This window comes from Stylophora pistillata, chromosome 8 (genome assembly GCF_964205215.1).
Source record: "Stylophora pistillata chromosome 8, jaStyPist1.2, whole genome shotgun sequence".
NCBI lineage: Eukaryota > Metazoa > Cnidaria > Anthozoa > Scleractinia > Pocilloporidae > Stylophora > Stylophora pistillata.
In genome coordinates, this window is record NC_142526.1 from 17,118,692 (window position 1) to 17,146,073 (window position 27,382).

The window sequence follows — 27,382 nt, forward strand, 5'->3', positions numbered from 1 at the left end:
TCTATATCATTGTATCTAATTTAGTTCATCGTATTCCAATTAAGCAGTTGTGTACAGCACTTGGTCTGATTCCCGCATTTCTATATAGCAGTATATCGAACTTTAATGTACAACAAGAAACATACTAGTATAATAAAAAAAAATTAAAAAATAATACAATGCATAAAAAATGTACGTTCATTTATTAAATTCAGCAAACTACATCTTTATAAAAATACATAAGTAAAAATGCAAAAAGTCTAAAAGTCAAAATATATAAAAAATTTAAATATCGAAATACTGTACATCTGTTCATAAAAAATGGATCATCTAATTAAGTAAAAAATCTTTTGTGTCTTTTAAGAAAACAGTGAAAGATTCCTTTGATTTAAAATGGCGAGGGAGACCAATATATTCCATTGCAACGGTAAAATAATTTCTCTTTTTTATCAATAGACATAAGTGTGTATTAAAAAAGCCAGTCATAATAATATAGCGCGCGCGCAAGGCGTACCTATTTCCTAAGGAGCTACCATGGTAAAAATCCTTGTGTACGGCACAGCCGTGCATGCATGCTATGGTCCATGCCTTTAGCTGTGTGCATATCGAGTCTTGGATGCACTTGGGGAGTTTGGAGAGCACTCAGGAAGGTAGAGTTGCTTTCGGCTGCGCGTTGAGCTACTCCTACGCTTCTCTCGTGCTCTCTAAACTTCGCAAGTGCTCGATATACGCGGCAATCTAGGCATGGACCAGTTCTTTGTAAAAACAGCTTATATGATTTTCATATATTCACAAACGTTAAAAAGAGCTTTTTCATAAAAAATGCTTGAAATAATAATTGATGAATTGGGTCTAAATTCTAAAACTCTGATTCTTATCTTTATACTTATTAACTCTTCTGAATCAAACTCATCTGACATCAGTTCATAGAAAAAAATGTTGTTAAAAAAGGATTGATTGATATACGGATTGATATAATATCACAGCAGTATCAAAATATCATATAACATCAAAGCGGTATCAATCAATTGAATTAAAGAGTGAAAATAACCTAGCCTCAAGCAATTAGTTTTATGTGTATCACTCTTACATAAGTGAAAACAGCGCGCTGCTTAGACAGACTTGGCTGAGTTCTTTGCGTGTGCTTGTAAGGCCTCCCTAAACAGTTGATATCCTTCGGTTTGCTTTAATTCCTCCACACTTATTCCTTCCCCTTCATCACTAGACCATGAATCCTGGAGACCAAAATGGAAAATTTTAAGCCCAAATACTTTAGTCAGCTCAGATATTTTGCCAAGAAACGATGGATGTAGAAGGGTGCTGAATTGTCTCTTCTTCAGTGTATATTTGAGGTCACCTGCCAAATGGTAGTTACCCTTTTCTATACATAAAGAGCATTCCCTTTACTGATGGTGATTGGTCATGAACAACAAAAAGCATTTGCATTTGATTTGCAATCATCATTCATTAAATTTTTAAAGTATTTTGACCCTTGAAAGTTATCCACCTAAGGTTTATCCACAGATAAAGCATGTAGAGAACACCAAAAGGCATCACTTTGTCTTCCTAAAAACATTTATGCTTAATTTTCAATTCCCAACACCCACCTCGGGATCAGAATTGTCTTCAATTTTGCCATCAACGCCTTTCCCAGGAATATCCTGACAGTTCTTCTGATCCTAGAAATCACGTAAGTCACAAAAATAAGTGAATACTGCATCGTGGCATTGGAGTTGAGTCCAGGCTGTCATGCCTCTAGTACCACAAGGTGTTTTTTTCCTTTCAAGTCGCCTTCTAGTCTGATCTCTGATGCATCAAACTGCAGTAGGTATCCCATGTCAAAGCATTCTCTCCGCATATATTTTTTGTCAATCAATCATTTATTTCCGAGGTCCCATGTACCGTCGAAATCAACAGAAATAACACTGGAATAGTGAGGCAACCCATTGTTGCCTTAAACCGAATTGCTATATCCGTAACTGATTAGCCGCAGGTCCTTTTCTTTGCTACCAGCCATCTATATTTTGATTACTAGAAGCCTAAATTGTACGCTTCGTCTGATCTGTCAGTTTAGTTGCCAAGTGGATGCTTTATCAGGTTATAGAGTCCACGTGTAACTAGTTATGTCATAAAAGCAATAAAACGTATTTTTTCGGGCTCCATAACATGCTAAAGCCACTCGGGGTGTTTGGAGAATACGAGGTAAGCTTATAAATCACTCGCGTTCGGTTTTCGGTCTTCGTGATTTCCCAACATCCCAAGTGGGCTTTAGCACCTTATAGAGCCTGGAAAAATGTGTTCTATTGCTTAAATATATCAAAATATCATTAATCAAGGTTCAGCTGATTCTAAAGCACTGTGCCAAACACTATTCTTTCAATACTCAGGAAGAGTAATAAGACAGAATTGAAGCGCACTAACAAAGTAAGTTCATCTCAAGATTCATGACAAGCATTTTTAATTAACTAGTCAGTGTTTTTATGATACTCCGAGAACTGAGACTTGATTAAACCTGTCGCCGTAGAACTTGAGATTTGACTTGTACCAATTAAAAGCCGATTTTGAATAAGGGGACTTGGATGCTTAGAGTATGATCAGCCAACTTAGTATATTTCAGAACCATTTACTTCCATTCTATGAATGTAAATTATGCATAAGCAGTATTCTTAATTTTTTGAATGCATGATTGTTATAACGTGCTGGCTTAAAAATAAGGAGGAGCCGAATTGTAATTCAAAGGATTGATTTAGAATTTTACCTGCAAAGGTGATGAAAATTGCGCTCCAGCCTTATCACCCCCTCTTCCTCCTTCATCTTTCGTTTTTTCAATGCACTCCCTCTTCTTCTGCAAATTCGTAAAATGCTATAAGAATAAGGCAAGACTTCCTTTTAAGCTATAATAGAAGAATCCTATCACCTCGTTCCATATTTAAGCAAAATGAGACATAGATATAAAAGATAGATATCGAAGTCTATACCTTTTTGCTCACATAGACAGAGAGATTTTTACACCAGTCAAGTCGACCAATGTTGGTGCAGAAAAATAGCCTCTTAAGAGCAAATGTGGCCAAAAATCGAAAATTCAAAATATGGTGGCAACAGCCGAAAAATCCATTCGGCTCATATTCTCAAGTTAGATAGGCCTTATGGTGAAACAAAGCGTTGCATACTTCGTTTAGCTGAATATCGCTTTATTTTCGAGAAAATCGATAAAAGCTGAATTTCGCCCAAAGGCCGCTTTTGAAGCTCAAAATTTCAGACGAATCTCGGAGCGTCGCGCCACGAAGCGAAAACACTTGGACTGATGAAAAGTACCAAATCCTGATAAACAACATCATTACATAATTTGACAACAATTTGAGCAATTCTTGATCATTTATTTACACAACGTAATTGAATTTATCCGACCTTATTCGAACAAGATTAAAAATAGGTCAAAAGAAACCTGTCATTTAACTCATGATGTGCTATACAAAATAATCGATTGAAAATCTGGCTTTTGGAAGGCGAAGTGTGGTTCTTTTCGATCTCCAAAGGATTTTTTGGGAAAACTATTCAGTGCGATGTAATCAAATTTTAAAGTTGGATAAAATGAGCTGATTTGACGATGCCGTCAGTTATTCGAAAATATATACATTCACACGCAAACTCGATTGTTACGCATTTACATCCAATCTACAGTTTATTTAACATAATATCATCTTACCGTACATATTGCTGTACCACAAAAGCTCGGTCATTCTTCATGAGATATGGCGTTGTCACGTTTTCGGCAAGCAAAAACAGCCGAAGAAGGGGTTAATCTGGTTCAAAACGCGGTACCCAAGTTAACTCGGTACAAAAATAAATGGGCTTTGGGATATTGAAGAGTGGCAAAGGCAGCTTCTGGTAAAAGTACTCATTGTCGAGGTCTTCAGAATAAGAAGGCGGAAAAGTTGTCGGTAACAGAGGAAGAAGAAAGCAAGTTCTGGGAAATGGGACTTTTAGGTTGACAGTCAGCTAAATCTTTGCTTAATACAGAATATTATTACAATAGAAAGTTATTCGGTCTTCGCGGGGGTGAACATAGAAATATCACAGAGGCAAATTTTGAGCTTGGTAATAATTTTAATCGTCTATTTGAAGAACACGTAGCGAAAATTTTTCTTGATGGCCGTACTGATTTAAAATATGAGCCGCGAGTGGTTAAACATGTTTGTCATCCTCTAGGGGGGGGGGGGGGTTGACATTTTATCAAGCTCTAGGGTTTGATATTTCATCAAAGTGAAGTGGAAAAGCCCCTTTCCAGTATTTCATCGGGGTTTCTAAACGTACGCATGTGGCCAAATTGGCGTATCGTGATTGGTTTGTAACTTGATGAATCATTAATGAGTTTGAAAAATTGCAGTCAACATATGTAATGATGTTGTTTTTCACGATTTGGTAGTTTTTATCGGTCCAAGTGTTTTGAATTCGTGGCGCATCGCTCCGAGATTTGTCTGAAATTTTGAACTTCAAAAGCGGCATTTGGTCGAAATTCAGTTATTATCGATTTCTCGAAAATAAATCGATATTCAGCCAAACGAAGTATGCAGTGCTTTGTTTCACCATAAGGCCTACCTAACTTGAGAATATGAGCCAAATTGAATTTTTGGCTGTTGCCACCAAATGTTTGACCTTTGGTAACATTCACTCTTTTAAAAGAGAGACGTGATCACCAAGAGAAATACCAACACAGCGTTGGAATTTCGAGCAAAAAATAAAGAGGATACGTATGATGCACGATCCTCGCAGTAGAGAGCGCTATTTATGCAATAGCGAAAATCAGACCTGAAAAAAATCAGGCCTGTACGGGATTCGAACCATTGACCTCTGCGATACTAGTGCAGCGCTCTTCCAATTGAGCTAACAAGTCAACTGGGAGCCGGCCGTTCAGTTGATTCGTAATAAACCCGTGATGATAAATCAGATGCAATGAATATATGAAGTTCATATATTCTGAACTGCGGTTGTAGATACGTATGATGCACGATTCTCGCAGTAGAGAGCGCTATTTATGCAATAGCGAAAATCAGACCTGAAAAAAAAAAAAAAAATCAGGCCTGTACGGGATTCGAACCATTGACCTCTGCGATACTAATGCAGCGCTCTTCCAGTTGAGCTAACAAGCCAACTGGGAGCCGGCCGTTAAGTTGATTCGTAATAAACCCGTGATGATAAATCAGATGCAATGAATATAAATCAGATGCTTTTTTTTTTTTTCAGGTCTGATTTTCGCTAGTATAGTATTAAATATATTAATCAGTAGTTTCACTAGCAACCTTTGTGGCTTCCCTTGGTGTTGATGTATGGGATCCCATGAAAATGGGTTCCCACTCCACCGATGAGCAATCTCGTGATCAGTGGGTAAAAAAGGAACAAAGCGTATGGAAGGGTGGGAATGAGTGTGTAAAATGAACATAAAAGTTAGGTGTTAAAATTGAGGGAGCGACTTCTGTAACAACAGCAAGCTCCTAAACTCAATTTAAAATTGTAAAAGAAAAAAAATAAATATCTATATGTTATATATTATTAAAATAAAAAAAATAAATAAGTAAATAAAAACAAAATAAAATAAAATAAAATGAAGTTAAAATATTATATAAGAGTAACTATTAGAAAGAGGGGGCGAAGCATTTAGGGTTTAGGGTTAAATTGCTAATTTTATATTAAAGTTTTGGTTATAGTTTTAGGGTTAGAGTTATATTTAGGGTTAGAGTTATATTGGGGTTAGGGTTAGTGTTAGTTAGGGTTAGGGTTAGGGTTAATGTTAGATTAGGTTTAGGGTTGGGGTTAGTGTTAGATTAGGGTTGGGTTAGGATTAGGGTTTGGGTGGGGTAAAGGTTAGTAATAGGTAAGGGTTTGCTTAGGGCTTGTGGAATTAGAATTATATTAGGGTTAGGCTTAGTGTTAGTTAGGGCTGGGGTTAGGGTTAGATTAGGTTTAGTTTTAGGTTCAGTGCTAGATTAGTGTTGGGTTAGGGGTAGGGTTGTTGTGGGGTAAAGGTTAGTCATAGGTAATGGTTTCCTTAGGGTTTGTGGAATGGGGTCTCTGTTTTTGAGTATAGGAAGGGAAAGGGGGTTATTGAATAGGATAGGGTTTACGGTTATTGATAAAAATGAAGTATTTTCCTTTTATAATTATTTTATGGACAGGAGACTGTAGCAATCCTAACAGCAACCTTATAATTTGTGGTGACCTCAATCAGCTAGATTACAATGATTTTCTTACACAACTAAATTTATTCCAGATGGTGAATACACCGACAAGAAAGAACAAAATTTTGGATGTTTTTATAACTAACGTCCCACCTTTTTGGAGGAAAGTATCGGTCGCTCAAGGACTAGTTCGATCTGACCACTCTATGGTCCTGGTATGTCCCAGAATCCCACTTAAGGCTGAAAGGAAAACTGTGATGTTTAGAGATGTTCGTGATCATCATAAACTGGATATGGACAAACTGTTGAAGTTTCATAACTGGGACAATGTTTATCAATGCGGAGATGTGAATGGAAAACTTAATCTTTTTTGTACCAAGATTAAGTCCATGTTTGATGAGTGTTTTCCGGGTATATCAGTACGTGTGTCTAATAGAGACCCCCCGTTCTTTTCTCCTCTAATCAAACATCTACTGAACCAACGGCGAAAATTGATTCGGCGAAGTAACATATCAAGAAATTCTGTTTCGATTGAGATCCAAACTCTTCAAGAGAAAATCAACAAGTTGATCAGAGATAATCAAGTTTGGGCAGTTAAAGGGAATTTTGAGAAACATAGTACAGGATCCAAATCTTGGTGGTCAACAGTTAATTCCCTGACAGGAAGGAAGTCTACCAACTCGCAAGTAAGCTCAATTATCTCCCCGAGCGAGATCAATAATTTTTTCTGTTCCATTAACTCTGATCCCCTTTATAAACCCATTGACATTGTCACTATCCCGGAATCAAGCGAGATGCCTGTTTTAACGGCCTCCAGTGTTACCAGGAGTCTACTGAAATTAAAAAGAACTGCCTCTGGTCCAGATGGAATCCCGTACTGGTTTTGGAAAGAGTTTGCGTACGACCTCGCTCCTGTTGTTACCCATATTTTCAACTGTTCTTTGGAAAACCACATTGTGCCTGATCTTTGGAAATTGGCAGACATAACTCCCTTGCCTAAAGAGCCCAACTTTAAAAGTTGTACACAGTTGCGGCCTATTTCTCTGACTAATGTAATAATGAGGGTTTTTGAACGTCTTGTATACAGACAAGAATTATCTCAATATGTGAAGAACTTCATTAGCTTTGACCAGTTTGCATACCGCAAAGGCCACAATACGACAATGGCCTTAATTAAGTGTCAATATGCTTGGCTGAAATGGCTCGAGTCGGGTTTTGATTGTGTTAGAATTTTCTCTTTTGATTTCAGCAAAGCTTTTGATTCGGTCCCTTATGATATCCTCTGCTCTAAGTTGAAAACACTTGACATAAATCCATACGTGACCAATTGGATTATTAGTTTTTTACAAAACAGGAAACAAAGAGTTGTTGTTGATGCCATTGTTACGGATTATTTAAATATCAATAGGGGTGTCCCTCAGGGGACAGTTTTAGGCCCTATACTATTTTCTATTATGGTCAACGATATTAAGGCCATTCTACCAAATCAGAATTTACTTGTGAAATATGCTGATGATTTAACATTAAGTATTCCAGTAAAATCGCGGGCTAACAACGGCAATTCAGCAGCTGAGGAGGTCCAATCGATCGTTGCATGGACATCTGCTAACCGTATGCAACTAAATTTCAAGAAAACGTGGGAGATGCTTCTTAGAGGCAAATCCACTATGGCCTTACCTGCTCCTCTGGTTTCTATAGAGCGTAAACATGTCTGAAGTTGTTGGGTGTGACTTTTCAATCTGATCCGTGTAACTGGGATTTACATTTTGATAATATTATATCGAAAGCCAGTAGTCGTCTGTACATCTTACGTGTTTGTAAATTCTATGGACTGCCGCTGGATCATCTTCATCTTCTTTTTATCAGTCTTATTCTACCTATATTTACATATGCTGTAGAAGTATGGGGCTGCGCGTATTATCATAAGTATCTGAGTCGCATAGACAGGCTGTTCAGGAGAGCTTTTAAGCTTGGCTACTGTAAAGAGCTTTTTTCGATTGAAAATATTATTATTCTAAAAGATAAGAAGTTGTGGGCCAAGGTCACCGACAGCGATTTTACGACAGCTTTAGATGACCTTTTGCCACCTGAGCGACCAATGGTTACGCTACGTAAGAGGCGCCATAATTATATTCTCCCGCTTGTCAGAACTGAACGTTTCAAGAGGACTTTTGTTAATAGATGTTTGTTCTCTTATTAGTTAGTCAGTTAGTAATTTAGTTAGTTCATTAGTTTTATACTTGCTGAGTTCATATCATTGTAACTAAACACGTTTGTTGTTTAGAATGCTTAATAAAGACTTTTATTATTATTATTATTATTATTATTATTAGTGTTGATTAAAGAGTGGTGAAAGAAGATGTGAAGTGTCTATAAAAGTTGTTCAAAGATGGAGAATAATGGAAATCAAACCGGCCGGGTGAGGAGAGAAGGATGCATCGGCACCAAGGCTCCTTATGGTTGTGAGTCGTCAGGGGAAAAGCACAACCGAGCGAGGATGTTTCTAACCTGGTACCAGGTCAATGCCCGACATCCTCGTGCTGAGTCCTTGTTGAAGAAAGCAAGAAAAAGTACACTAATATAGTGAGAAATTAGAAAGTGATTGGAACCTATTCCAAAGAAAAAAAAATATATATATATATACATATATACAGTTTTGATAATATAGAGGGAGGTAAATATGTATACTAAATAAAGAAAAATTTCAGATATGATAGAAGAGAAAACTTATGTAAAGAAATTAAAAAAATTTTTTTGAGATATTACGGAGGAGAATGCAATGCTCATGTAGAGAAACAAAGAATGCGGTGCTAATACAGAAGAGAATACCTATGTATATTAAAAGGAAAATAATTAAATGAATAAAAAAAAAAACAAAAATAATAATTTCAAGTGTGTGTACACTGAACGGAAGTGTCACGAAACGGGAATTAGAATTAAGAGGGGAGGTGTGTTATTATTATTTATATGGAGAAAATAAAGATAGATACCTTGAGAAATATGAGAGGGAGCTGCCTTATCCTTAATATCCAAAGGAAAAAATATATTTATAACGAAAAAAGATTTTCGCTACTGGCTCCGTGTCGCGAAATAGCGGAGTTGAGAGATCTTAATCTGGGACGGTCACGTCAGAATGGCGTGATCGTATTGCGTGAGACTTATGACGTACGGGTAACGCGCGATTGCTCTTGGGAAATTGATGAAATGTGTTCAATCGATCTTCGTCGTAAAAGGGATTTTGACCCTCGAGATGTCTAGAAAACGAATTATTTCTAGAGGTAAAGGAGATAATTGCGTGCGTTAGCAGAAGGAATTGAATGGAGACGTCGATGTAAGGTTATCGGACGTTGTTGGAAGAGGGCGAGGACCTATTGTTGAGATCTTTCGTTCTAATCTGGCTGTGGAAAGTGATTAACTGTTGGGATGCATCGATCCATCTTTGCTGTGAATGGTTCGCCGAAAAGTATGGTGTCGAACGGTGAGTTAAATAAATTAAAGATCGGAAAGAGAACAATTATTGTATTGACCCACTCAAGCAGAGAACAGCTAGAGTAGATGCATCCAATCTATTAACGTAGACAATAGCTAGAGTAGCTGTGACACAATAAATAAAGCATAGAGCATACCAAGAGTTAAGTGGATTAAATTGTTCTGCATACTTTTACAATGTAAAATAGATGTTAGTAACAAATAGACAGTTTTTGATGGAGATAGTGCGGAGAAAGCCCCGCAAAAAAGGAAAGGCTATAAGTATAGAAATATAGTATGATTATAACAAATTCGAGTTTTGACAAGAATTATGTATAAAAATAAGTGTAATGAGCAAGGTTAAAATACAATTATGAGTTAAAATGCAATAATGAGCTAAGATAGATTACAAAATTCTTTGAGACTATCAATGAAAAATGTCGAAAGATTATAATGAGGGAAGAATAAGGTAGATTCTTTAATAAACTACCTAAGAATTATATACATAGTGGCTTTAATGGTCAACTACAGTCTCTAAATGGAATTAAAGTGTTAAGAAAAGAACATCAGGGATGTCTTCTCTATATTTATGAGAATTATTGCGATTTAGTTTAAAAATAGCTCAAGGTACATAAATGTATAAGAATGTAATGATCATGTTGGAATCCATAAACTGTAAAAATAGAAATACAGAAAAAAAAAAATATATATATATATACATATATAACTAACTGCAGACAGTACTGTTTCGGCCTTCTGGGCCTCATCAGTGCAGTGCTAATGCTAGGATGGAGGAGAACCAATATGGTCACCCCAAACGATCCAACCTTTTTGGTATCGTCTAAGCCATGCCAGAGTGCTCAAACTAGAGTACACTAGCGAGCATGCGCAATTGCAGAGCAATGACTCATCCTAGTTAGAGTGCTCAATTTGGACATGAAAGCAAAGCTTTGTATGCCAAAGAGCTATATCTAACTAATATATAACTATACCTAACTAATATATATACATATATATGTATATTTTTAATGGCATTAAAATTTTTTATTATTTGGTAATTTTCGAGTGTAATAGCTTATTGGTGAGTAGCATGGTGTGCAGTTTGGTGGTGTTGCTGTATACTTTGGTGAGTTTGAGGATATGTATGTTGTGGTATTTGTATAGGATGTGGCGTACTATTTTGTCTGTTCGTGCGTGTTTGTTGTATTTGCTGCGGTAGTAGATTGTAGGTTTTTTAGTGGATTGGTTTCCTTTGGTGAGTTGTCGTCTTTTGTGACAGTGGTAAGGTAGCCAGGGGTAAGAGTTTTTAGTGATTAGTTTGTTGGGGTAGTCAAGAGCGGTCAGTCGTAGAGAAAAGAGTTTGTGTATAAAGTCGTAATCGTCTTTGGTTTTAGATAGTCTGCTGTATCGTACAGTTTCAGTCTTGATGATGCCTGTGAAAATGTGTTGTGGGTGATTTGATGAGAAATGGGGGTACATGTATTTGTGATGGGGTTTTTGGTAAATTTGATGGTGAATTTTGTGATATAGTATGGTGTGGTGATTGAGGGAAATTGTGAGGTCTAGGTAGTGAATGGAATGACAATTTGTGGTGAAAGTGATTGGGATTTGTGAAGGATATGTAGTGGATAAATGGTTAATAATATCTGTAATGTTGTTTTTGTCTGTCAACAAAAATCCGTCGTCGATGCATCTACAAAAAAGGAAAAGTCCAGTGGTGTCGCGTTCCGAAAAGAAAGTTAATTCCCTGAGCAGCAAGACCAGGTCAGCGATTTGCCGGCTGTGGTAGCTGCCCATAGCAACCCCTTTGATTTGTAACAAGGCTATTGTGGATTTAGTAAGGTAATTTGGGTTTTATCGACTGAGTTGATAACGAAAATTGGCCAACATTAAGAGTTTTAAATGGTATTAGTGATACCCACAGATCGACAATTACATCTAGGCTTGCCGTTTATTTAAGGATTTTACTCTGCTATACCCTCAAGTAAACGTGCAGCGAATCGGAGATGGAAATACGAAATCAGCGATGGCTCAAAGCAAATAGTCGGGCTCTCCGACAGTCTAAGTGAAGACGTATGACCTCGACCGTTTCAAGAATCACATAGTCATACTTATAGATTTCCATAGGTTTGGTTCCTAAGTTAATCAATCCTTTTATTTTCATTCGATTGTTATAGATTGTGCATAAACAGTAGCACTAATATCTTTAAGGCATGTTCGGCATGACTTGCTGACTTAGAAATAGGAAGGAACCCACCTGTTATTTAAAAGAATAATTTATAATTATGTAAAGAACCCAAAAGGCTCATTTGTAGAGTGCAGCCGTCCCACTGTTTGAGCTGATAAAGACTAGAATAAATCGTTTATTCCAGTTTCATCAAGTGCAACTGGCAATGGAAAGCCTTAAAGCATCTCTTTCAACTAGGAAACAGCAGAACGCTTACCAGACCCTAAATTATTGCCGTCTTGATTTTACCTGGAGAAATGATGGAGATTTCAATCCAGCCTTGTCACACCCTCCTGCTCTTTCATCTTTTGCTTTTTCAAGGCGCATTCTCTTCTGCAAATTCGTAAAATGCTATAAAAATCAGACAAGACTCCTTGTTAAGCTACAAAAGTAACCTGTCACTTCCTTCCCTCACATTTAAGGAAAATGAGACATGGCAGATGTAAAAAATAGATATCTAGGTCTATACCTATATGCATCCATAGATAATGATTTTGACACCAGTCAAGTCGACCAACGTTGGCGCAGACAAAATAGTCTCGTGAAAGAGGCTTGGTCATCCAGAGAAAAAACCAAAATAGCGCTGGATTTCGATTAAAAAGTGAAGGAGTAGTTTGTCACCCGTGAACATGATAATGACTCAGGGGAGACAATTTCGATTTTATTTCTGTAAAAAGATGAGTCAGTGGAACTTTAGCAGCTTCTCTTAATAAGTGAAAATGAGTTCAAGTAGAAATATTGTTTGGCATTACAATTGGTCTGTGAGGGGGTATGCTCACATCGATTGCAGGCTACTAAAGTTTTTCAACGACGAAAAGCGTGTCTGTGATTTGAATGTGTCATGCTTTTTCAACAAAATATATTTATCGCACTTTTTAATTAACTACGCCAAGTGTGCAATATCAGTCAAATGACTTTGTGTGTGTGCGTGTGTGTTTTGTTTAGTCGCTCGATGAGCAATATTTGTTTTCAGCATTTGAGAGTTGAGCTCGCATGCTTACAATCGTCTATCGATAGAGTCAAACTTTGCAAACAAAATAAACTGCATATTGATCGCAGTTTTTAATTAACTACGTCAAAGGTCAAATCAATCGAGTGACGTTGTGTATTTTTTTAGTCGTTCAATGCCTATTATAAGTCTCGACAGAGATGGTAACCGAACGCTATTTTAAGAGAGCCTTGTTATTTGCGCAGTAGTATTTGTTTACCATCTGGAAAGCTGTTCCCTAGACTGAGTTTTGCCATAAAACACTTTTTTTTTAAGAGAGAAGAGGTTCTAAATTGTCATCGTATGTCTGTGATCGATATTTTCGTGCTCGATGAAACTGAAATTTTTTTGATAACTCCCTTAGCCAATTTGATAAATGATGATGACTGATGGTTCGCCATACTGCAATTTGCTATTATTTTTGTGATCGCTATAATTCGCTTTCCCAGATAATTGTACTGTTTTCAAAGTTTTTTGCCTTACTTGCATGCACCATTTGACCGCAGAAGTGATTACTTATTAACTGAGGACTGCTCGGACCATATTTGGTAACGATCTGTCGAAATAAGACAATTCACTTGCCCAGATAATTGGGCTGTTTTCAAAGTTTCTTGCCTTACTTGCTTTACATGTCATGCACCATTTGATCGCAAAAAGTGATTAGGTATTAACTAAGGACTGTGCGGTCCATATTTGGTGACGATATGTCGAAATAAGACAATTGGCTCGCCGAGATAATTACTCAAATGTCACACACCATTTGATCGCAAAAGCGATTAGGTATTAACTAAGGACTGTTCGGTCCATAGTTGGTGACGATATGTCGAATTAAGACAATTGGCTCGCCGAGATAATTGCTTTACTCCCATGACATTGTTTCGTTGACTAAATAGGCGTTGCCTTGGAATGATCGAGTTTGGTTTGATCAAGATAAATGATTAAAATCTTGATTGACATTTGTTCACACATTCATCAAAAGAGATATGTCATTAAATTGTAAGTCAGTTTTAGCCGAACAGTTTTCGAAGTAACATTAGATTATTTTGTGCCCTCCTGTTAATACGCAAACCAGAATTTGTAAAGGAGAGGCTAACCCGTATTGCTTTATGAAGTATTGGCTGTTGTTAAGACCCGTCGAAGAAATCGAATAACTACATATTAAAGAATGGATTTAATATTAAAAGGTTTGGTCTTCCTGATGTCTGAGCTTACCTGTTCCTTGAGGAAACAGACATGTCATATCATTATCAAGTGATGACGTATTAGCTATGGACTGTACGGTCCACACTTGGTAAAAATATGTCGAAATGAGAAAGTTCGTTTGCGTATATAATTGTGCTGTTTTCAAAGTTTCTTTCTTTATTCTTTCTTGGCACCGTTTTCACTGCTTTGCACAGTTGTGCACCGCTTTACACACGCTTTGCGCCGCTTTGCACACGTTTTGCACCGCTTTTGCTCCGCTTTGCACAGTGCACTGTGCAAAACGAAGCAAAATGATCCAAACAATGAACTGACTAACAGGGAATGGACAATGATCAAAAAATAAGTTTCACTGATCGATCAAACATACGTATACACACTATCAACATCTTAAAATTTAGTTTAAATTGGAATAAAACTCTACTCTCTAAAAATGTTTCGCTCCGACGAAGGGCTAACGCTCGAGACGTCAGCTTTTGTAATCGTTACGGTGGCTAATTTACCACTTCAACTTTGTTGATATATCCAAATTATTCTCTAAAAATGGTATGACTTTTGATAGCAAAGAACGGTAGTATGACGCAAGTGCTATAAACAGTCAACAATTTTGCAAAGCTGTGAGCTTTCATTTCAAACTTCCTACTTTCCGTTTCCCCAACATCAAAGTCCCCTCTACTAACTATGGTAAAATGTTTTGAATTATGGTTGCTAAAATAGATGGTTGCAAGGAAGTCTGGTCGTTAAGAGAGACAAGGTAGATCATAAAGACCTGGGGGTACGCAGGAGCGACACATCGGGATGATTTAGTTTTATCAACTGTTGATCATGTAAATCAGCCAACGCAAAGAGTTTCGAAAACTTGAAATTCTTTACGGTGGCCGATTTACATCATCAACTGAGTTGCGAAAGAAAGATTACCTTATTGAAACCAATTCAATGAAAGCGTGATTACTGCGACAGTTGATCGAGATGCATGACAATCGAACTTTTTTAACAATTGATCGCGTCAAATATATTGATACAGGTTAGAAGCGTCAGAAAAATTTCTCCCTGTGAAATGATTAACACAAAAATGCGAAATTTGAACAGGGTAACCTAGGGATAGAGAAAAAGGTTACCACTATTAGGTAGATCCTAACAACTACAACGATACGTCTCATTTCCATATGAAAGTGAAAGAACTATACTGACTACACGAATGAGAACTGAACTTTCTCAAAAGTCGATCAAGTTCATCTATACTGAAACCTGAAAGAAGCTTCAGAAAAGTTAACCCGATAAACTGTTTAAATCAGATCAGTGAAAGTTGTTGAGGAGTAGATAAGGATGAAAGAATCAAGCGTCATTACAATGGGAACCCTAACATCTACAGGAATATTTTATATGGTGATTTTTACGCAGGAATGTCTGGTTTGAATAAGAATATGTAGATAGTATTACTTGTATTCGCAAACAGAAATCCTAGTTCAGTGTGCTACATATGAGTTGACTTATATGTAGCACATATGAGTCAACTAAGTTCTTGAACTCAATTAAGTTCTTGAACTTGCTAAAAACACATCCAAGAAATTCCGTGATCTTAAGAGTCAACAGCATAACACCTACCGTTGTGGGTCGCCTATAATCGGGAATACTTGTAGGCTTCTCATCGAAACCTCCAACATACATACGTTGAGACTGAGTTGCCATTGAGACTCCTTTTGAATAGTATTAGATGGTTTTTCCTATTGCTGAAACAGCGATCAAACAATTAGCTAAGGGAAGCGTGTCCTTGGTAGTAAAAAATATGAAAATTAGTCAAGCGAATTAATATCCCGCAGGTTCATCACGTTTCTTTTAGCCATAATTTCCATGGTTTCCATAATATATTCATAAATCGAAAAATTCACCCTCCTTTTCATTGGACTTTTCCTTTTTTCTCTCGCTGTCTTCTGTTTTTGTTTTTGTTTTTTTATTTTTTAGTTTTTGTTTCTCTTTTATTGTAGGCAAACATCAAGGTTTCTAAGTGGAATAAAGTTTAAACAAAGACTGACCTCAAACTTGCAATGACACAATTCCTCTTTAGCTATTGTTCCTATCCTTCCTACCTCAAGTGGAATGTCGAATATGTCGGTCGGACCTGCTGGAAAAGCAGCCATGGCAACGAAAACAGCCACACGTCCTTCTAACCATGTCACCAGAAACAGTCAGGGGCCGCGAGACGCAAACGAAGGTTTTGAAATTTACATGCACGAGAAAGTGTACCAGGCAAGCGGCTGGCGGCAAACGGGCTAATTGCACCTGCCTAGGGAAACGATCAAATTTCAGAAGGCAGGATTGGTTATCTCTGCATGTTCATACACCGAGAATAATATAATCATATGTGCATATACAATTTGCATGTACAGTTTGTCGCGCAATACAATTTGCTTGATTCTGCTCTCGAGGATCCCTCTTATATGGAGGCTGAGAGCATCATGAGCAAGTACATCCATGACATTGTACGCGGAATCGACAAAGAAAATGAAAGATTGAAAAAAAGTGTCCTGGATTTTTATGAAAAACTTCTGATACCTGTTAAAGAATTGATCGTTCCAGACAAATTGCGAGTAGAGACAAACAAAAGACTACAATGTTGCTTTAAAGACATCTACTGGAGTTTAAAAGTTCATGTAATGTTCTACCGCAGAATTGATAATAAGCGAATGAAGACTGAAGATAAGGTGAGCAATCTCGGTATACCATCACCAAGACAGACGAAACAGTTTCGAAACCAAGAAACTGCAGTCCACCCTAAAACCAAATCCTCAAAAAAGGTGGGTAGAGAAGCGACTAAAAATAAATATAAAACCATCGGTCATTAACAAGTGTCCCAAATTTCGAGTTTCCATGCTTTGCCATTTGCAGATAAGCAGCATCGAAAGGAAGTCGCCGGAGATAACTGACGACCTCATCGATAAGACCCTCAAAAATGTGGGTTACTTGGGCGGTCTAACAGATGAAGACATGATTGTAACAGATGCACAGATGAAGGACCTACCGAGCTGCGATTTGTTTGAAAAACTCATCGATCCTGGAAGCAAACTCCTAGAAATGGTGAGTAGAGGGGAAGTGAAAAATATACATTACACACCGGCTAACTGCAAGTATCCCTGTTTCCAAGTTTTACTGCATCGTCATTTGCGATTGGTTAAGATGTAGTATGCCGCGCTTTGAAACGCAATAAGTTAAAAGGAATAATCAGGCATGATAAAGCTGTCCTAGGCAACAAACTAGCTAGCTTATGCCCGGAATCTATTCAGAAATAGATGACGATTACGTTCTGAGAAGTAAACATAGAATGCAAATTTTGTGTAACAGGCATCGCTTTCTACGCAAACGCTCTTCAGGGTCGTCACGCGTTCTTGCTTTTCACCCCTAAAGGTAGAAGTAAAAACTAACCAACCACACGTGCAAAAAAAATAACGATGAAAACTGGAAACGCCTGGCAAGACTCATTTATTACCACTGCACCTTTTTGAACATCCACCACTTTCTTCCACGACTTCCCGTGAAGATAGAGCTTCTTAGTCTTATGAGGTAATCCGTTTAAGAGAAGCACACTCTAAGGGAATACCTACGACCCGCAGAACTCGCAAAGCCATGGTAGGTGAAGGTCGGGTGTAAAAAGTGGGTTCATCTCAGCGCACACTACACTTCATCCAAAAACTTCACTATGCAGGCCCGAAGGACACATCCACGACCAGGTTCGCCAGCATTTCTAGGCCATGTAGCGATGGGAGAAGGGCAAAAGAGGTAAGTGGAAGATTTTACTGGAAGCCATAGCCCCAATCATTCAGGCAGGTTGTTCAGGATTTTGGTCGTCTCTCGGCAGCGCCCTGAAACCACGTAGTCATCCAATTGCACAAAGATCAAGGAGACCGAGTTATACTCATGAGGAATATCTTTGAGCCTTTCTCAGTTATCAACGGAATGAGGCAGGGTTACGTCCTGGTACAGAATCTCTTCATCACCTGTCTTTAAATTGATACTAGGCAGACCACTGTACATCTAGATGACGAGGATGGAGTTTACCTCAGACACCGTCTCGATGTTTGCTTGCCCACACAACTGGAGCAGTTGATCCAGCGATGCAGCAGTTGTCGCCTATTCAGAGAGTGATTTGCAGCGCATCACTTCCTGCTCTGCAAAGGCTGCCCAGCTCTTCAGATTGGAAGTTATTCTGAATAAAGGACAAAAGTCCTCCTTCCGCGTGTATACCAGAAAGAGTAACTTGCTCTTCATATCTCAGTCAGCGAACCTGGCCAACAATTAGTCCCGCCGACGGGTTATCTACCAGGGGTGCTTCATTTCATCAAATACCAAGATTGACAGGGAAGCTGGCGACAGGCTGGTAAAAGTGAAGTGTGCCTTTGGTAGCAAGTGCAAATGTGTGTGAAACAACGATGAATTGAAAAAGAGCACTAAGATCAGCGTTTACTAGGCCGTTGTCCTCACCACCCTCCCGTGCGGCGCGGAGTCTTGGGTAACCTGCCGTTATTACCTGCGACTCCTTGAGTGCTTTCACCAACGCTGTCTCCGTATCATCCATAACATCTACTGGGGTGCCTTCAGGGTGGAGGGCTATCGCCTCCTCAAGATCTCTCTGTATGGCGAACTATTTTCTAGCTACCGTGCCATGGAAGCACCAAAAGAGCGATGTGCGATCTGTGTAAAGAAATCCCTTGGAACCTATTAAATAGACCGTTAATGGTCTGATTTAGCTGCGGATCGCGATGATATCACGCCATCAACCATGTAGTCACCTACAAAACACCTGTAGAGCACCATGACAACTAAAAGGCAGATAGTTTGGGCACTTGGTGACATAATATAATCCTTCTTCATCTTCATCTGCTCAATGTAAAACAGACCAAATCCAGTAGCGAAGAGTCGCTTAACAGAACTTTGGCATGCGACATAACACCCGAAAATGAAAAAGAAGGTTTTTGCCATTCTGATCTTAAATAATTTGCTCCTCGTCAGATCAAAATATCACGACATCTATTAGTGCTGCTTGTTTCGGCTGTGTTTAAGATCAATTTTTCCTCACGCTGATACTTATTCTCCCGAAAATCGTTCGGTGCATAAAATAGTGATGAAGATGACGCTATTTAAGACACGTGACTATAAACACTCGTCACGCTTTGTACCTTAGTTCTGACTGGCTAAGATGTTCATATTGCTTTGAATTTACCAGACACGCTTTGATGTTCACCACTTTGATATTCAGGGTGGAAAAATCCGTGGTAATAAGGCAGGTCTTAAATGGATGAAAAACCAGGCATGGTATTCAGTAATGATACCCACCGGTCGATAATTATACCTTGGCTTGCCGTGTATTTAAGCATTTTCCTCTGCTGTACGCTCGTGTAAACGTTCAACAAATCATAGAGATTTGAGATCAGTGATGGCTCAAAGCAGATAGACGAGCACTCCAATGGTCGGCGTAGAGACGAGTAACCTTTGACCGTTTCGAGCGTCACGCAGTCATACTTATAGACTTTCAAATGGATGGTTCTTAAGTTAATTAGCCCCTTTGTGTTGTTGCATTTCAGTTCCGCGTCGTTGCAGCATCACCAAAAGGTACTCCTCGAGAAAGAAGCATCCAAACAGGAAGTAAGGATCATGCCGATCGAGTACTACAGATGGCTCGAAGCTTTCTACGAACACTTAATGACAACAACACCTTCCTGCCAAAAGTTTTAGCAAAGGTGTCGCGAGAAGAAAATTCTTGTATCGGTGCTTCAATAGCAGTAAGCCATTTCTTAAGGCCCATGTATTTGTACAATAGAGTCATTAATCACAAAAAGAGTCTCGGAGAGGCAATTATAAAATTCCGTACCTTAAATATTTCCGATGCGCGAAACTGGAAATTTGAGGCATTTGTTAGGAAAACCGTAGAAATTCAAGAAAATGATGAAAAAAAAACCACCAAACAGCATGTAGGCCCCAGAGACCTTTGTCAAAATTGCAAAATGATTTTTCGTGGGGACAAGTCAGGAAAGGGAGGTCCCTCGTTTCTAGGTGCATGTGCAGAGTATTGTCCTGTTGACGAGCTTCTTCCCGATGAATCGAAGTTAAAAGACTCACGTAATGACTCAGTGATCGACCACCTTCTGACGAGAAACCTTTCTCGATGCTCTATTCTGTTTGAAGAGTTTGAAAATATTTACGAAAGATGTAGATATGTTACAGTCTCGGAAAATGATAAAGAAACAGAGGCAATATACTGGGAGGTAATACATAAATTATACATTTTTGGTCTAAAGCCAGAATGTAATCCTTACTTTTAACTTTCTTTCGGTCCTTTTGCTACGAGTAATTAACATCATCAAAATTTGTCAAAGCCTGTCAGTAAAAGGGGTCATGAGCCGTTAATTGTTTCAAAAACTGAAATGTTTTCTTTTGAATAATGCAAGTATATCTGATAATCAATCCGTCATGCTTTATATCTTATTCACTTGAATGAACTGAGACTGTAAAAAGATAAAAATGTTTACATGGGGGACTCATAAAAAACGATGCTTTATGAATCTTCCTGAGAGATGGGTGTTCCACAAGAAAATTGATAATTTTCCTTTGCATTAATGTCAACTTTCTGGTATAGAAGAGAGCAATAAATTCTTTTTCATCGTTAAATTGGTAAATCTTCGCTTGATTAATATTTTGCTCTTCGTGTTCTCCCATCTATACGAGTTTTTTTGCCTTTTACGTTGTTGTTTCAGTTGTCACATGTGCAATAGTGAAGATTGTGGAAATAATAATAATGATACTAATAATAAGAATAGGATAACTATAATTTTTACTGCTGTTTAAGCTATGGAACGCATTCTTTTTCCGGGCTCTCTAACGTGATAAAGCCTTTGGGATTTTGGGAGAACTCTCGGAAAGCTCATAAATCACGAACCGATGGCTAAGTATCCGCTTGGAAATTGAACTAACCAATCAGATGATGCTTACTTTGTTCATTGTGTTATAAATCTAAGTAGTGTCTAGATTTACCTGTTGAAGTTACAAGAAAAAGATCAGAAGAGATTTGTTTTCAATGTAAAGTCTCTCTTTTCAAACATTCATTAAATTGCAAAGACTATTGCAAAATATTAAAATCAAAGAAGCTGGTGTTGAATTCGGTTTATGAGACTTTCTTTCTTAAGAGAAACCATTTTCACGTGTATAGGAAAGCTGAGAAGATCACAAAATGACACAACAAAAAGTTTTTCCGCTAGTCTATTGAGGAATTCATAAAAGTGCTTCTAGATTGCGGTGATAGATGCAACAGTCAACTGTATTACCAAGGCACGTTGTTATGATCCTTATACACTCTATCACCTCTGTCAATCTTCTAAAGTTGTATCTTGTACTGAAATCTGAACAGTAAAAAATTATTAAATGACACGACCAAGTGGCTCTCAAAATTATTGGCTGTTTGAATATCAGGGTGGCATTGTTTAAGGCACTTTGGGTTCGGTCAACCTTTCGCAAGCACGTAACCATATACCCCTAATCACCCCAACCAACTTTGATACTCTTTTCTTCAAGAAACAGGTGAATACCTGAGAAACCACATTATCCGCATAAAAGCTTTCATATTCCGCTTAAGAGCGAAACAGTAAGCTTAATTCCTGCAACAACTTTTGGTATATTCTGCTACTCTCCATGCCATTGAAAAGAATAGTGACGACCGAAAGAATGTGGTGATGAAACAACTATGAAATCTACTCACTTAATGAAGGTTGTTTCTCACCATTTCTTTCATGTTTTCCATAAATATCCACGAGCTAAATATACTGCAATTTTTATCAAAGTGTTTGTCTCATCTAAGCTGTTCTGTTACGGTGAACGGATTGATCCAATCATTTTGAAAAGTTAATAATTAGTTGTCTCTATTCTAAAACACATTCACTCGCTCACTTTTACAACAATGGCAATTCCAGTTCGAACCCTAAGCCCTAGCAGTTTTCCGTTTTCTCAAAAACAGACAAGATACAAAAGGATCGCAGTCTACGATTTTTAACTCCTCCATTATGACAAATCATAGAAATGTTTTTATGGTTAACTTTTTCGCGGCAAGGGGTTGAAGTTTGTTAATTTTTACACTTAATGACTAAATTTTGAAATTTTTTATCGCTGTCTTTACAATGATGTGAAAGGATTTTCATGACAAAAAAGCATTTCAGGGGGTTTGTTTATTTGTAGTTCAGACGGAGTTACAAAAGGCATTCCTCTGCCTTTCTAACTGGAGTCACTATCATGCACTTAACATCTGCTCCTCAGAGGAACAGTTCGTTCGGTTTTCCTTCAAGTTTCAACGCTGAAATTCAATACATACTTACATACATACTTTATTGATGTTCCCTAAGTGGGTTTTTCAGCTCAATAGAATTAAAAACTACAAATTTAGAATTTAAGTCAATTAAGGATAGAAATACAATAAGATCGTAAATTACAAAAATATGTCATCAACCTAGTAAGACATTCGCAAAATGACGCCTAAAAATTCTTGGGGCACTTTAAGGATTTCATATTATCAATCAGAGTTCCAGAGTTTGGCTCCTCTGAAAGCAAAAGCCAGTGAGAGTGCTGCCCTGTTGATAGGCGACATAAAGGTATATCCAAAGCACCAGACGATCGAGTTTGTCTATTATGGACTTGGGAACCTAGTTTGAACATATCAGCAAGATAGTTCGGAACAAGTTTATTAATACAGTTATGCAAGATAGTAGCGTCGTTTAAAATAAGTTTCTTTCTAATAGGAAGCCATTTCAGTGATCGCAGTCAATCCGAAATATGGTCATACTTTCTTAGTCCCAGAATGATTCGTCCAGCGAAATTTTGGACTCTTTGTAACTTGTCAATATTGCTGTTGCTGGTATTACTCCAAACAGTTAAACAATACTGAAGTCTACTAAAAACTAAGGAATTTATTACTAACAAAAGCGTTTTCCTATCCAGGATATGCTTGATTCTGCTGATTTGCATCAATTTAAAGAGACAATTCGAAGCTGTCTTAGTGATATGTTCGTTGTAACTGAGGCGTGGGTCGAGAAGAACACCAAAATCCTTAATAACAGGCACAGGCGTTAATTCTTTATCAAATAGTGGTACACTAAATGATGATAGTCTCTTCAAAAGTTGTGGTACTCCAACAGCTAGAACTTTGCTTTTGTCTGGATTGATCAAGAGGGAGTTTTTACAGCAACACAGAGATACTCTCATAAGATCTTCGTTCAAGGCAAAGATAGACGTGGTTAATTCAGCAGGTGAAAAGGACAAGTACAGTTTGCAATCATCGACATAGGAGACAGATAGACAACGTTTAGGAACAGAAAGGAGGTCGCTAACGTAAATTGTAAACAGAACTGGACCTAAAATAGAACCTTGCGGAACTCCGAACTCGAGTGGGAGTACTTTAGAGACTGCATCACCAATTCGAACGCACTGTTGTCGGTTAGAAAGGTGACTCTGAAACCAATGCAACGCACCCTGTGAAAAGTCGAAAATTTGTAGCATGGATAACAAGATGTCATGTCGAATGCTATCGAATGCTTTGGACATATCTAAAAAAACCATGATGGAGACTTTCTTGCTATCCATACTCATAGCCTTGGGCTACTCAGCTGTGTTTTCGAGAAGTGGCAGAGAGAGAGCGTAAAATGGTCTGGAATGGCAAACTTTAGCAACCTCAGTCGTGCAAGATTGAATTACCAGGTAATAATTAATCAAAGAAAACTAACTTTGAATGGTGTTATTCCTTTTTCCTACGGGGATTCCCAATCCATTAAACTTCATCTTGCATTAGCTTTTCGTTGCGTAGCATAGAACGTATAAATGAAATTTTCCATCGCAGCTCAAGGTTTGGTAGTCAGTCCGTGGTAACAAGGAGGCATCTATGTATGGCATGTGCTGCGCCTGAGGTCTTAAGAATTACCCTTTCAAGACAATCGATGATGTGAATCCTTTTTAGTCAGAGGACTATAATGCAGTAAACTCCACCACAGAAACCATTAAGTGAAGATGATACCGCTGATTTTTATTCGCTTCACACCAACGTGAACGGTAAGCGAACGAAAAGAAAATGTGCTAACAATTGCCAAAATTTAAACTGATGGTAGTAAAAGCCACCACCCCATTGAGGTCCTCTAGAGCTACTGCAGCTCCCGCTCTTACATTCCAAGGGAGAAATTTACCAACCTCAAGAAGGTAGATTATGCCTTAGGATTAGGGTCGACTCCTTTGGGAAAGCAGCGCACGCATCTGTGCTGTTGGCCGAATAATAGCGTTTATATTTCAATTTCTGTCTACAATTGGATCTTGTAAGGTTTATTAAGGATTTAATTAGGTTTTCTTTCTGGAGGATTCACTCACAGATTTTATGCAAACACTGTACACGGACGCCTCCGTAGTTTGGTCAAGTAAACACTTGAAAATCTTCCGCTTTAAGATATGATATGAATTGAAAAGGCTTATAGTTTTTATATTGCTCTGCTTGTTAAGCGATGATATAAAAAAACGACCCAGGATGGTTACTTATGACACAGAATTACGTATTCTTCTATACCGGCCTTCGATTGTACCGATTCAAATAGATCATAATCCTTATTATGAAGAACAATTGGCGAAAGTCTGTTTCGCCATCAAAACAGGATGAAACTTTAATGGCTGTTGATCTAATAGTGTATTTGGCTGTCCTTTACAAGGTATTTAGCTCTATTTCCATACAGTACATCCTTTAGAAACATGATTAAAAGTTGGCAAATAGCCGGAATACAGTATTTGGATCTCGCCGCGAGAACATGTGATATTAGATAAAACAAAGAATATCATTACATAAACAATAAAACAACATTTACATAAAATGCCGCTTCCAGACAGAGCTGGATAACGTATACGCATGCGCTAGGTTTTCCGCGGAAACACAGATTTTGAGTCGTTCGCATGGTTGATTTCCTATTCTGTTGCTTCGAAGCGTCGTTTTCCTTGCCGCTTTTCTTTTACAGAACAACCTCCAAAATCTTGGTAAGAAAATGCCTTCGACGAAAACAGAGTTCCTCTGTTTTAAAAGTCAGCCGTTAATATTTTCCACTAATGTCGCTAAATTTTAGACCTAGGACACTTGAGCCCGCGTTGTTGACCGTATACCCTCTGACGTAGCATTTCATTATTCAGCTCTGTCCCGCTTGCATGGTTTCTAATTTCGTAGCATTGGGTGCTATTTGAGTTTGAAGGCAGTTTTTGTTGTTATGGCAAAACTCCTGGATGTAAATCACTCGTCTAAAGGCGGACATAAAAGGTACGCACGACGCAATTGGCTCCGTTTGAAAAGCTTATTATTGATTGCTTCCGAGTATTGGACCTGTAATGTAGCTGTTATCTGCCCCCTATCTAAAATTATAACATAACCAAATTAAATCGTGCCTTCTGATTGGTCAATTCGGCGTCCACAACTTGCCCATGGGTGTACGCTGCTGACGTGAGCAAATGCGAAGACAATTTTCTGAGCACGCTTGTTTTTTCTGGTCACGTAAGATTTTTTAAATTAAAAGTAACCTCTTTCTCTACAATGTATCAATGTTATGTTATAAAACAAATGGCAAACGCCACAGCGTGCACTATTGAGTTAAGGATACACTTGGGAGGTTTGCTAAGCACTCAAGAAGCTAGAGTCGCTCTCGGCTGTAGCCTCGCGTGACTCTTGCACTTCTTTCGTGCTTAGCAACCTCCCAGGTGCATCCACAACTCAGTTGCCTTCTGAGAGCGATCATGTTTGGTAAAGATGTTTTAATTTTGAAAGTCACAAAGATAACGATGACCAAAACTTATCCGCATGATAAATGCCGATCCCTTTCTGGATGAGAAAGAAACAAATTTGTAGCGTTTACTGTCATGCGTTCGAGCATTTTCAAGCGGATAGCAAACAAAATTCCGCATTCTTAGAGAATGCACCGTTCCCGCTTTCGCAAGTCACTTGCCAGACACAGACCAGCCATCTTTCGATAGTGTGATGAAAAGCAGTTCGCTCCATAAACTTAACGAAGGATCTACCCCTCACAGAGGTTTTTTTTTCCTCCCTCCGTTTCAAAAGATTAAAGTGTAATGAATAATTACCAGTAAGATAAGAGGATGGAGAAGGACATAAAATAGCAATCTAGTTAGATACCCTTTACCTTAAATCAAACTTTTTCTTACAGTAAAAAGAAGCGATACAATGAGATATGAGATGTAAGATAGTAATATAATATACAAATATAAGAGAGGGAATAGGAATCACACCTTAAACAACAAATATGTAAATAAAACATGGTCAGAGGAAGACATTAATTAGTACTGAGAAAGCTAACGTGAGAAAAGTGCTATTTTAACATTTTTTTTATAGTGGGCTTCTCCCGTATAGATATAGGAAGATCCTTTAGTCCAATAGTAGCACCCTATAACTGTTGGAAAGAATTTCCTTCTATTTATTCTAAAGGGGCTAGGGTTCAGGTGTTGCAAAGATGTACTTCTAGTGGCATAATCATGGATCTCAGATACAAAAGAAAGTGCCAAATTGGAAGATGTTTTGTCTTCAATATGATCCTAGAATATCTGACACGTCCTCAGTTTAATTATGTCAGAAAGCTTAATTAGGCCAAGGCCTACATAATGGGGAGTAACATGGTCACGAATTGGTACATTGTTGATGATTCTTATAGCTTTGTTTTGTAGCTACAAAACAAAGCTCACAGAGGTTCCAAAATTTGTGCACGATGTTGACGAGAGCCGACGCAGCTGAGAGTAGATGGCATTCGCTAACTTCCATATGCCACCCCCTGATATCCTGCAACTAAATGATGGTTCAACTGCTTCAAACCGGCGAACATGGTCCACTGCATGGAAAAACTACACTCTAGGTACGAAACTGGATACCGAAGATGGGAAAAAAAGAATGAAGTAAAGCTTTTTGCAATGATTGGGAAGAAGCAACCAAGGTGTTCCATACATCTGCGAGAGCGATACAGGAAGACGCTGAGAAAATTGTAATGATGTTAAAAAATAAAATTAGAAAATATGGTATACCTCAGTAGAACACTATCTACGAACGTTTTCTGTTTTTGACGTAGGATCAATGAGATTCCGAAACAACTGATGAATTTTTAAGAGCTCTGCCAAATTTCAGCGAACCATGATTTTGATTATACTCGATCACACCGGACCAGACATTCCGCAATCGTATCGTTTTTTGAACCGGTATTCTAGAAAAGAAGTTGACCAGCCAGAAAGCCAAGATATTGCTCGTGTTACCGAAATTAATGCTGCTCAAACAAAAGTTATGTCTACCTTGTCTGG

At 38.1% G+C, this 27,382-nt stretch overlaps 2 protein-coding genes across 9 annotated transcripts; one reads left to right on the forward strand and one right to left on the reverse strand.

Moving 5' to 3' along the window:
* Positions 1-163: 163 nt before the first annotated feature.
* Positions 164-16,265, reverse strand: LOC111328215 (uncharacterized). Of its 8 annotated transcripts, none has more exons than XM_088729735.1 (7): positions 16,126-16,265; positions 15,644-15,768; positions 12,100-12,201; positions 8,664-8,702; positions 2,738-2,824; positions 1,587-1,658; positions 164-1,214 (listed from the first exon to the last, which is right to left on the reverse strand). In XM_088729735.1, the coding sequence occupies exons 2-7, from the start codon at positions 15,725-15,727 to the stop codon at positions 1,092-1,094; spliced, it is 507 nt and encodes a 168-aa protein (XP_088585861.1). In that variant the 5' UTR covers positions 15,728-15,768; positions 16,126-16,265; the 3' UTR covers positions 164-1,091. The 8 variants fall into 8 exon arrangements, with proteins under 8 accessions (XP_088585861.1, XP_088585863.1, XP_088585860.1 ...); XM_088729737.1 differs by having other exon boundaries at positions 12,100-12,183; positions 16,072-16,211; XM_088729734.1 differs by having other exon boundaries at positions 16,072-16,211.
* Positions 16,266-16,320: 55 nt separating this feature from the next.
* Positions 16,321-21,457, forward strand: LOC111328262 (uncharacterized). The gene is made up of 3 exons (XM_022932656.2): positions 16,321-16,833; positions 16,925-17,113; positions 19,615-21,457. Exons 1-3 carry the CDS (start codon positions 16,399-16,401, stop codon positions 20,350-20,352), a joined length of 1,362 nt encoding a protein of 453 aa, XP_022788391.1. The 5' UTR covers positions 16,321-16,398; the 3' UTR covers positions 20,353-21,457.
* Positions 21,458-27,382: the final 5,925 nt, after the last annotated feature.

Coding starts and splice junctions, on each gene's coding strand:
- LOC111328215 (XM_088729735.1), bottom strand. CDS start 15,727: ATGGCAACTCAGTCTCAACGTATGTATGTTGGAGGTTTCGATGAGAAG. Junction 1,659..2,737: donor AATTTTCATCACCTTTGCAG/GTAAAATTCTAA, acceptor CGTGATTTCTAG/GATCAGAAGAACTGTCAGGA. Junction 1,215..1,586: donor AAGACAATTCTGATCCCGAG/GTGGGTGTTGGG, acceptor TTTGGTCTCCAG/GATTCATGGTCTAGTGATGA.
- LOC111328262 (XM_022932656.2), top strand. CDS start 16,399: ATGTGCATATACAATTTGCATGTACAGTTTGTCGCGCAATACAATTTG. Junction 16,834..16,924: donor AAACCAAATCCTCAAAAAAG/GTGGGTAGAGAA, acceptor TGCCATTTGCAG/ATAAGCAGCATCGAAAGGAA. Junction 17,114..19,614: donor GAAGCAAACTCCTAGAAATG/GTGAGTAGAGGG, acceptor GTTGCATTTCAG/TTCCGCGTCGTTGCAGCATC.